The sequence below is a fragment of the Podarcis bocagei genome, assembly GCF_964188305.1.
Source record: "Podarcis bocagei genome assembly, chromosome: 13".
NCBI lineage: Eukaryota > Metazoa > Chordata > Lepidosauria > Squamata > Lacertidae > Podarcis > Podarcis bocagei.
Window position 1 is genome coordinate 28,120,426 of NC_138138.1, and position 12,167 is coordinate 28,132,592.

Genomic DNA, 12,167 nt, shown 5'->3' on the forward strand with positions numbered 1-12,167 from the left:
TACCCACCCCATTTCCCTTGTAGCAGCAAAATAAAGGGAAAGGATACCGTATATATATTTTCAATCCTCCACAAGCAGGCAGCCCAGGCCCAAAGCAATTGGGCTGAACTGCACTTGAGGATTCAGCATGAAAATGGTATAGTCCAGGGGTTAGCAAACTTTTTCAGCAGGGGGCCAGTCCACTGTCCCTCAGACCTTGGGGGGGCGGACTGTATTTTTTGGGGGGAAATGAACAAATTCCTATGCCAGTGTGGTGTAGTGGTTAAGAGTGGTAGACTCGTAATCTGGGGAACCGGGTTCGCGTCCCCGCTCCTCCACATGCAGCTGCTGGGTGACCTTGGGCCAGTCACACTTCTCTGAAGTCTCTCAGCCCCACTCACCTCACAGAGTGTTTGTTGTGGGGGAGGAAGGGAAAGGAGATTGTTAGCCGCTTTGAGACTCCTTAAAGGGAGTGAAAGGCGGGATATCAAATCCAAACTCTTCTTCTTCTTCTTCTATGCCCCACAAATAACCCACAGATGCATTTTAAATAAAAGCACACATTCTACTCATATAAAAACACCAGGCAGTCCCCACAAATAACCCAGAGATGCATTTTAAATAAAAGGACACATTCTACTCATGTGAAAACACGCTGATTCCCAGACTGTCCACGGGCCGGATTTAGAAGGCGGTTGGGCCGGATCCGGCCCCCGGGCCTTAGTTTGCCTACCTATGGTATAGTCCATCCAAGGGGTAGGGATGATGCACTCACAAGACAGAAAATACCACGAAATGAATGGGCAATTGAAATAACTGGACAATTCATAGCTCACAGACAAGCAGAAAGTAGACTGTAGGCTACTATCCCATTTAGAGTAGACCGCCCTGGGGGATCAGTGGCTCTCCATATTGCTTCAGGACTCCCCATGTCAATCAACCCAAGGCAGCATAGTCCATGGTCAGGATGGCGGAAGTTGTAGTCTTACAACAATATGATACCTCAAGGACTGCCTCCTTCCATATGAACCTACCCGGACCCTGAGATAATCTTCTGAGGCCCTTCTTCATGTGCCTCCTCCACGAGAAGTCCAGAGGGTAGCAACACGAGTACGGGCCTTTTCTGCAGTGGCTCCCCATTTGTGGAATACTCTCCCCAGGGAAGTTCTCCTTTTATACACCTTTAGGCTCCAGTCAAAAATGTTCCTTTTCAACCAGGCCTTTGGGAATGGGAGGGATTATCAGTTTCTTGCTGCTCTTATTTTTACTATGTTTTTCATTACAGGTAGGTAGCCGTGTTGGTCTGCCACAATCAAAACAAAATTTAAAAATTCCTTCCAGTAGCACCTTAGAGACCAATTAAGTTTGTTATTGGTATGAGCTTTCATGTGCACGTATCTGAAGAAGTGTGCATGCACACAAAAGCTCATACCAATAACAAACTTAGTTGGTCTCTAAAGTGCTACTGGAAGGAATTTTTAAATTTTGTTATGTTTTTCATGTTTTTATGCGGTCAACCGCCCCAAGATCTGCAGATGATCTGCAAGTTTACAAAGTTCTTGAACAGACAGCTGTGCTGATCCAGATGTTGCTGTACTTCAACTCCTCTCCTCCTTCCCCACTGGCCATCCTTGCGGGTGGGCAACATCTGGGGGGTGGGGGCAAAGGTTCCCCACTCCTGCCATAAGGCACTTCTTATGTTTTTAAGGAAAGACATTTGGGATCTCCGGAGCAATGCCCTTCGGCAAGTTTTGACACACGGCGGGGGTGGCCTGCTGGGGATTTAAGTCACGTTAACTCATCGAGACTGAATGAGAACAAGTCCCGCTCCGTCCAGCACCATCTCCCGCCTCCTCCTTCGCAGGCAAAACCCTCCCCTTCTCTCTCTCACACACACACATCCACTGCAATGTGTAACCCAAACAAGGCGACATCGTTTAACTCTGCCCAAAGCGACTCGAGAGTAGAGCTGTCTCTCCACCGCCAGCTTGCAAGCAATTGCTAACGCGGCGCAGAAGCGCCCTGCGCCAGCCGCGCAAAAACACGCGTCGCAAGGGCGGCTCTGCAAACATGCGCCCTTTTCCCCTTGCAGCCCGGGCTTGGGGGGCGAAAAAGGGGGCAGAGAAGGCGGCCGCCGACATCTTCAAGGGCAGCTAATCCGCGCCCCAACGAGTTCTTAATGGAGCCGTTTCCTTGAAGGCGCGCGTGGCCCGAAATCTCGGCGCAACCGAAGATCAGAGGAGCAGAAACTTCTCTCTGGCCCCATTTCCCAGACCCACCTCCCACAACGTTTTAAACAATGCAAAGAACTGAGCTTTTGTCGATCACCCCCCCACACACAAAACACACACCATACCCCGCCCGCCCCCCGGCGACCGACTCCGATCTGCGTTGACCCGGAGACCAGGAATTAATTAAATTAATCAAAAACACGCGGCTAATTAATGAAATAATCCCGCCCCGAACGAAACCCGAAAATCAACAAGTTTGCGCACACAAGTTTCTCTCCTCTCTTATTTCTTCCAACTTGGAACCCCCTTTCTTGGTTGCAAAACTGGCTGAGAGATTCCTTCCTGGACGCCTTCCCTCTTCCTTTTCTTTGCTTCTCCCCCCCCCCCGCCGCCCCAATAAACAGAAATAGAAACAAAACAAAACATACGGATTCAAACTTACCTTCCGTGCTCCAAACAACTGGCCAGACCGAAACCAAGAAGAACACCATGCAAAACCAGCAGGGGCTGGGAATGGGCCCCATTGTTTTTTCATTGCAAATCCCAGCTCATAATTTCGTCCGGGGAAGAGAAGGAAGGAAGGTGGGTGGAGATTTTTGTTTTTTATTTTTGTTTTCTCCAACCGCCTTGGCAATCGTGCCCGGTTTGTTTTCTCGAGCTTCGCTTCCCCCTTTGCACTTTTCTTTGCAACCCAACTTTTCAACCCTTTTCACTTCCTTTACCAAAAAAAAAAAAAAAAAGGCACTACTAAAAGCCACCACCTCTTCTCTCACTCTCTCTCTCTCTCTCCCACCAGCACCAGGCGTCGGGAACGCGCTCCGAGCGCGCTCCGGAGCAGGATTCCTGCTCCCTCGGGAGTGGCAAACGAGTTCTTCGTCGGAGCACGCCAAAGCCGTTCTTTGCCTCGTGGGAAATCAAAGCTGGAGAGAGGAGAAAACTTTGCGAAACGTTTTGCTTTGCCTCCTTGCTGCTGAAGGTGGAATTCCTTTCCTTCTCCTTGGGCGATTTCTTTGGACACTTTCCAGTTCAGAGCATCGACCTTGAATGGACAAAGAGAAGGGAAATATATATATTTCTTGGAATTAAATTAAATGCAGGCTACGCTTGCCAAATGATTTAAGGTGGAGGGGGCGGTGGGGAGAGGAAAGTATATAAATCTGGAGTGGGGGTGTTTTTTGGAGGGGGGGGAGAAGAAACAGCTATGTGATAAGTAGAACTGTCCAATATTTCAAAAGACCTTAACTGATTAGGAGGCAAATAATTAATATTGGTTGTTTGAATACTGTAAAATACATGATTTCAGACCGTGACCCAAAATCGGTATACGTAGTTGCCCTTCTGAAGGACCTTATGATTTAATAAAGCACATGTGATTTCTTGAGAAATCACAATCCACTCGGGTCAGCTAGCAGCGGAAACTATCATTTAGAATCATAGAATTGTAAACTTCGAAGGAAACTCAAGAGTAATCTAGTCCAACCCCCTGCAATGCATTTGAAATACAGTATCAGATTGCAAAAATCCTAAAATCAAGATTCAAAGGAGCCTTAACCCTTAACATGCTGGTAGCTCACAGCACCGTGGATGTTGCCCTACGTCAAGTCAGACCAATTGGCCCATCTAGCTTCCTGTTGTCTACACTGGCTGGCAGCAGCTCTGGTTGCAGGCAGGAATCTCCTACCTGTGGATGCTGGGGATTGAATTAATATTAAAATGCAGCCTCAGCAGTCAACTTTTACATTGCAGTTGTATATAATAGGGCTTAAGCTCAAAACAGGGATGTGGGTGGCACTGTGGGTTAAACCACAGAGCCTAGGGCTTGCCGATCAGAAGGTCAGCAGTTCGAATCCCCGCGACGGGGTGAGCTCCCGTTGCTCGGTCCCAGCTCCTGCCAACCCAGCAGTTCAAAAGCACATCAAAGTGCAAGTAGATAAATAGGTACCACTCCAGCGGGAAGGTAAACATGCTGGCCACATGATCTGGAAGCTGTACGGCGGCTCCCTCGGCCAATAAAGCGAGATGAGCGCCGCAACCCCAGAGTCGTCCGCCACTGGACCTAACGGTCAGGGGTCCCTTTACCTTTACCTTTAAGCTCAAAATAAGTCTGTACCGGGCTGCAGCTTGAACCACTTAAAGCTGACAACTTATTATTTATTACATTTACAACCCAGCATGCATACTTCTCGTTTTATCCTCACAACAACCCTGTGAGGTAGGTTAGGTGGAGAGTGAGTGAGTGGCTCAACATCAACCAGTGAGCTTCATGGCTGAGTGGGGATTTGAACCTTGTTCTCCCAGATCCTAGCCTAGCCCTCTAACCACTGCACATTTCTAACGTACTGTAAATCTAAAATGTACTCGGGAGAGATCAGCAGTCATGTAGTAGATGAATCAATCTAAAATGAGAAGGACTGAGAGATTTCTGGAATAGCCAAGGTTCAGCTCCAGGACTTGTTGACAAGGCTCAAACCCCATCTGTCCTATGCATTTAAAGGAGTATCATACCACTTTAAACCTGCCCTCAGCCCCAATTGTGGGAAGCATAGTTTGTTAAGGGTGCTAAGAGTTGTTAGGAGATCCCTTTCCCCCTCACAGATCCATTTCCCTAGAGTTGCCTGGAAAGAGTGATTTTTATTTTTGGTTAAGCCACTCTGAAAATTGTAGCTCTGTGAGGGAAATAGAGGTCTCCTAGCACTTTTCCGCACCTTTTGCAAACTACAGTTCCCAGGGTCCTTTGGAGGAAGTTGTCACTGTTTCAACTGGTATGATAGTACTTTAAATGCATAGTGCAGATGGGGCCTCTGTTCTGCAAAATGATATTAAATGAACATTTATATACCATTTTAGAAAGATCAAGGCACTTTGCGTGCTAAGTACTGTACAGTAATCCTTACATAAACCCCTGTAAGTATTGTACTTCCCATTTTGCAGAAAGGGAGGCTAAGAGAGAGGAGAGGCTTACCTAGCAACTTCATAGCTGAGATGAAATTTAGGTCACAATCCTACACCCATTTTCTGAAAGTAAAACCACTTGTACTCAGTGGGACTTACTCTTGAGTTAATAGGATTACATGTCAGTGTACCAGGAATTTCCAGATTTCTTAGCACAATCAATTGACCGGGACTTGGCACCGTTAATGTGAGATACTCATGCAGATGGCAGTGCCTCTGGGCATGTGAAGGCTTCCAGATTGGAGGCTGCCCGCTATTGGGCAAGCTTGAGCCCTGGGCCCTTTGCACTTGCAGGAACAAAGCAGTTCAAAATGTTTTACATTTTTAGTCAATCACACAAACCCATCTGACTATGAAAAGAGACAGAAGAATGACAATGTAGAAGATGAGTATTCTCGGGGTGGGGGGAGAGTTAAAAGCCCCCCCTGAAATGATCTAATGAAGAACAACACACAAAACGCCCCCTGCAAAAGGGTTCCGGCAAGTAGGTAAGTACAGTGGTACCTCGGGTTACATATGCTTCAGGTTACAGACTCCACTAACCCAGAAATAGTACCATGCGTTAAGAACTTTACCTCAGGATGAGAACAGAAATTGTGCGTTGGCAGCACAGCAGCAGCGGGAGGCCCCATTAGCTAAAGTGGTACCTCAGGTGAAGAACAGTTTCAGCTTAAGAACAGACCTCCGGAACGAATTAAGTACGTAACCAGAGGTACCACTGTAAATGTGAAAGGAGATGTGGAACTCAGGGAAGTAGCCGTAATAATTAATTGGTGCATGGTCCCGATAGAAAGCTCTCTTGTCCACACCCTGAAGAAGTCAACAGGAGAGCTGTGCAAGAGGTCCTGCTTCCAGGGAGGGGCACGTCACTCCCAGTTGCGACAGCTTCGCTGGCTCATTTACAGGCGTGATTTAAAGTGCCCTGAATGGCCGAGGATGAGTATTTACCTAAAGGACTTCCTTCTCCCTGTAGGAACCTGTCCGAATATTGAGCTCTCCCCGAAGGGCCCTTCTCTCAGTCCCTTTGAGATCTGGGGCGTGTTTGACGAGGGTCAAGAGGCAAGGGGGAGGCTTCTCACTGGTGGCACCCCCACCTTTGGAAGGCACACACACACACCTTCATCCAGGTAGGCAAGAGGCATTATCTCAGGTCAAGGTTACATTCCAGCCAAAAAGAAGTGAGGGGTCTGAGAAGTGAGAGGCCAGAGAGGGCATGGCTTAAGGGAGAGTCTCAGAGGTCTGGAGGTATTTCCCCCCTGGCCTAAGGTTCTCCCCTGACTGCCCCAATTAGCTCTGTTCAGTCATTCATCTCAGGGACCCAAGGCGTGTACAAACCCATTCCTCTTTCCCAACACTCCAGGCAGCTAGTGCTTATCACTGTGCTATGACAGGCTTCCACCAATTTATTATTTTCCCTGTGGCCTAAGAGGGAGTTACATGTACAGAGCCTCCAGCTGTAGGAACCCTCTACCTGGAACGTAGAGCTGATGTCGGAACAGGTTTAGTCTGCGAGAGTAGAGAAAATGTTTTATCCCCTGGCCAAAAGCCTTGAACTGAATAGGAGAAAATATTTCTCCTTGGATGCTAATGGTGTGCTTTTTATTTTTTGCACTTACAAGAGTTTGGATTTGATACCCCGCTTTATCACTACCCGAAGGAGTCTCAAAGCGGCTAACATTCTCCTTTCCCTTCCTCCCCCACAACAAACACTCTGTGAGGTGAGTGGGGCTGAGAGACTTCAGAGAAGTGTGACTGGCCCAAGGTCACCCAGCAGCTGCATGTGGAGGAGCGGAGACGCGAACCCGGTTCCCCAGATTACGAGACTACCGCTCTTAACCACTACACCACACTGGCTCTCCAGCAAGGAAACTTGCTGCTCCTTTCCCTGGTGTGCAGATCATAATGGCCTTTTTATGTCTGTATTCCCCTTTAAAAAAGATATACAGTGGTACCTCGGTTTAAGTACTTAATTCATTCCGAAGGTCTGTTCTTAACCTGAAACTGTTCTTAACCTGAAGCATCACTTTAGCTAATGGGGCCTCCTGCTGCGCCGCGCTGCCAGAGCACGATTTCTGTCCTCATCCTGAAGCAAAGTTCTTAACCTGAAGCACTATTGCTGGGTTAGCAGAGTCTGTAACCTGAAGCATATGTAACCTGAGGTACCACTGTATAGGCAAGAAGAAACCCAGTATTGGTCAGCCTGCAACACTCCTCCCCACCCCCCAACTGCCTTCAAAACACCAGGGCGACTGTTTAAGAATCCCTCTCTTCTCGATCCTCCCACAGCCTTGCTGCTCTCCTCTGCCTAAACCCCTTTTCAGGAAGAGCCTCCCAGATGCTTTGAGCACTGCTGGGCTTGTGGCAAAATCCTGACTCCCGACGGATTATGAGAAAGTCGTGCGTGCAGCAGGCCTTGCCAGTTTGCTGTACTTCCTCGCCGCTTTTGGCAGCCTCGCTTTGCTGCCAGTTGTGATCAGGGCTTTGCTGGGCTTGCTGTAGTTTCGCTCTGTGTGTGTCTGCCTCAGATGTGAAAGGCCAGTGGGTGGGAGACGACTTTAGAAGAAGGGGCAGTTGGCTTGAGAGACTGCACTCTGCGGAGGAAATTCTTGGAACGTGGAGGAATTGCTAGAGAATGGGTTCTTTCAAGGCCTCCTCCAAACCCTGCAGGCAGCCAAAGGCTCTGTGTGTGTGACTTTCTTGTGGTGTTAACTGATTCTTTTCTTTCCCCTCAGCCATATTTTTTCCCCATGCCTTGCAGCTGTTTGCAAGTAGTGGGTTTTAATTCCCCGGGTTCCACCTGAAAGAGAGGAGACATTTACCTTTGCAATCCCAGCTGAAAAGCATTGTAGAACACCAGGGCCTGGAAAGAATATATTCCCTACAAATATTGGGCAATGGAATATAAAAGACCTTAGGAAAGGGACTGGTTTTTTAAAAAGCCTTATCATCATACAGACATTAAGTACATTATGCTACATTTACACAGGAATCAGCTGCTGGTCACCCCCCCCCCCATCTCAAAAAGGTTGTTCCAGAGCTACAAGAAGCATTTAAAAGGGCCAATTAATAGTATTTCTCTGGAACCGTTGTGTCAAATTCCTTGATGTGGCCATGACATCCACTCTGTGTCATCTGCCTTGTGGCTGCAGTCAGTGATTTCAGCTCAGCTGAGGAAATAGTTCCCCAGCAATGATTTCAGCATGTGGAAGCTAGCCAGGGCTGCATACCTAGCCTAGCATCCCATCCTCGTCGCCAGTGAAGTGTAGGTGGGTTCCCACAAGGCAAGACACAGCAATAACAGCAAGAACCTTAACTGAACTACATAACTGGAAAACAGAGGCAAAGCAACTGCTTATACAGTGGTACCTCGGGTTACATACGCTTCAGGTTACAGACTCCGCTAACCAAGAAATATTACCTCAGGTTAAGAACTTTGCTTCAGGATGAGAACAGAAATCGTACAGCGGCAGCAGGAGGCCCCATTAGCTAAAGTAGTCTTCAGGTTAAGAACAGTTTCAGGGTTAAGAACGGACCTCCGGAACAAATTAAGTACTTAACCCAAGGTACCACTGTATATGTTTCTGAAAGCCTGGGCCACTCCCACTCCCACCGTGATTGGCTGTCTATACTTCCAAACCGCAAATCACGACTCAGAGGTCAAGGGCCAATGGCAGAGGCCCAAATCCTAAAATGTTCCGTAATTGGACAACATGTATCAAATCAGAACACAGGAGCTCAGATTCCTTAGTCCATGGGTAGGCAAACTGGGGCCGGATCCGGCCTAATCATCTTCCGACCCATGGACGGTCTGGGAATCAGTGTGTTTTACATGAATAGAATGTGTCCTTTTATTTAAAATGCATCTCTGGGTTATTTGTGGGGCATAGGAATTCATCCCCCCCCCAAAAAAAAATAGTCCGGCCCCCTGTTGGAAATGTTTGCTGACCCCTTCCTTAGTCCAAACTAAAGATCAGGCAAACACAGACCACTGAATACATAACAAATAGCCCAGTCCTATGCGGGAGGTAGACATGTCTAGATCTACTGGCTCAGATCCTAATTTAAGTTAAGGAAGTTCATGAAAGGAAAGTTTCCCACCCTTCCCTCCCTACAGTAGTGACCTGTGCCTCCCCAAAAGCATCTCTGGAGAGTTGGGGGCCCTCCTGAATAATGTGGGATATGGTGCATGGGGAGCTGCTGAAGAACTGTAAGGTTGGAAAGGGGCTCAGGGGCGTCTAGTACAACCCCTTGCAATGCAGGAATCACGGCTAAAGAATCCTTGGCGGGTGACCATCCCACCTGTTTTAAAGTATCTCCAGTGAAGTAGAGTGCACCACCACTATTGAGCAGCTCTTTCCATCAGAAGAAGAGGAATTGTCCCAAGGGAGGGAGAGATCCATCCAATTTTAAATGATTCCATCTTCCCTTGACCCTCCAGAGAGGCTGTCCAGAAGGCACAGGTGGTTACCGAGGGGGATGGGGACGGAATGAGGACAGGAAATCTTTCCTTCTGTGAACTTAACTAGGTATCTTGGGATCCATGCTACTGATTTCAGTGGGCTTAGTCTGTCCACCTAATTCTGCACGGAATGACGCTGTAAAAAGACTGGAAAAACAGAGCATGTTGCAGCTTATGTGGGGGAGGGAAGAAGGCTTAAGATGCGGCTTTTTGGTTTTAATCCCTCCCCCCATGACGATGTAATCTCAAAATTTATAAATTGATGAATGGTATGGAGAGAATGAATAGGGAGAGGGAACTATCTCCCTCTTTCAAAACACAAGAACCCAAGGTCATCCAGTTCAGGCTACTATCGGGCAACAGGTTCAGGTCTGACAGGTATTCGGTGGAATGCATAATTATCATATAGAAGGTATTTAAATTAACGTTGGAGCTGTAATATCTGCAAAGCAGCCCTTGGAAGAGTATACACATGAATCTCTGGAGGTGTCTACTTAGAAGTAATTTTTATTGAATTCATTGGGACTTGGTCCCTGGCAAAAGGGGCTGCCACCTTGAAATATTGAGTACAGTGGTACCTCGGGTAAAGTACAGTACTTAATTCGTTCTGGAGGTCTGTTCTTAACCTGAAACTGTTCTTAACCTGAAGCACCACTTTAGCTAATTGGGCCTCCCGCTGCTGCTGCGCCGCCGGAGCACAATTTCTGTTCTCATCCTGAAGCAAAGTTCTTAACCTGAAACTGTTCTTAACCTGAAGCACCACTTTAGCTAATGGGGCCTCCTGCTGCCGCTGTGCTGTCGGAGCACAATTTCTGTTCTCATCCTGAAGCAAAGTTCTTAACCTGAAGCACTATTTCTGGGTTAGCAGACTCTGTAACCTGAAGCGTATGTAACCTGAGGTACCACTATACAATAAAATGCACACACTATCCAGGCAGCAGACACTGAAAAATAAAATTTGCCACAATTCATTGTAATGCTGATGCGGTCATAACCACTACTGTACCATAGATTGTTTTAAAACAATTAGTTCACAGCTATAACCTCTAAGCAATGGACAGGACTGTCAGTACATGAATTAGAATAAATTTGCAATGGCTTCTACCCTTCCATTCTCAGGAACCTGGGAGATGAAGAAATTCAGAAGCCACAACCAGGATGCTTTCTGCCCACAGAGGCAAACAATTCCTCCAGATTCTGTTGCTCATGAGGTCTGGTTCGGGTGGTTGCTACTTGTTAGGCCTGAGGATCTAACCAGAATTTCAAGGGATTAAGCCTCTTCAGGAGAAGGAATAAAGTCTCAAGGGGAAGTGACAGAAGCATGGGTCACTTTATTTATTGCTAGGCTTTCCTGTTACTTCACTTTGCTATCAGCTCTGCCTGTGGGTGTCCACACGACTTTTTCTGGGGTGAAGAGTAAAACACTGACAGGGAGAGCAGCCATAAAAGAACAACAGTACAGTGGTACCTCGGGTTACATACGTTTCAGGTTACATATGCTTCAGGTTACAGACTCCACTAACCCAGAAATAGTACCTCAGGCTAAGAACTTTGCTTCAAGATGAGAACAGAAATCGCACAGCAGCAGCAGGAGGCCCCATTAGCTAAAGTGGTGCTTCAGGTTAAGAACAGTTTCAGGTTAAGAACGGACTTCCGGTACGAATTAAGTACGTAACCAGAGGTACCACTGTACCTGCACATTTTGCCTCATCTCTGCTTCTACTACAAATGCTAAAAACTATGGTCACACCATATATTTTACGCACCTAACTTTCTTACTGCCCCAATTAATGCTATGCTGTACTGTATTTAATTTACTCATCAATAGCCAGTTCTTCACTTGATTGAAAAGCCAAGGTGTTTGTTTGGGTTAAAGATAGGCAAGAAAAGCAAACAATACGTTATCTTCAATCTGTTATCAAAATTAACCTCACCAGCATGTGAAATGGCAGGCAGAGCTACAATAAACTCTATGCATGCTGTGCGTGCATGTGTGACTGCATGCACACTAAAGCACATTCAAAGCACATTTCCCCCCTCAAAGAATTCTGGACACTTCAGTTTACTGGGAATTGTAGTTCTGTGGTAGGTAAACCACAGTGCCCAGAATTCTTTTAGGCAAATAATGTGCTTCAAAGGTAGTGTGCAGATTGCCAGTGCGTGTACATGTTGCATACACCCGTGTGCATTGGAGGCAAGCTACATATCTGTTCCCACAGCCCAAGATTGAATTTCTAGAGACCCAGAGGAATGGAGCTGAACATTGACGAGCGATCATTCTAGAAACCTGCACCGAACAAAGGAATTTTCGAAAAGCAAAAATAAGGGCAATAATATAGGGACGGGGTTTGTTTTTTGGGTGTTATTTTTAAAAGAAAAATTGGGGACAGCTGGAAGAGATTTTAAAAAGGTAATGTTCAAGAGAAAGAGAGGTGGCAATACTGCTTGTAAGTGGACGAGACAGGATTGTAGCGCTTGAAGGGGATTCTTCTCTGCTTCTAGCTGGAAGGGTAAGTTTCTCCCAATACTGTACTGTAGTCTCTCAG

General features: G+C 46.9%; 1 protein-coding gene across 1 annotated transcript in view; it reads right to left on the reverse strand.

Annotated features, from left to right (window-relative positions):
• The window catches only part of ERBB2 (erb-b2 receptor tyrosine kinase 2), a 54,500-nt gene extending 51,395 nt beyond the window's left edge, over nt 1-3,105 (reverse strand). The window contains exon 1 of the mRNA XM_081168641.1: nt 2,653-3,105. Within this exon, the coding sequence (XP_081024767.1) occupies nt 2,653-2,734 (82 nt within the window). The 5' untranslated portion in view covers nt 2,735-3,105. The remainder of the gene's footprint in view (nt 1-2,652) is intronic.
• Nucleotides 3,106-12,167: the final 9,062 nt, after the last annotated feature.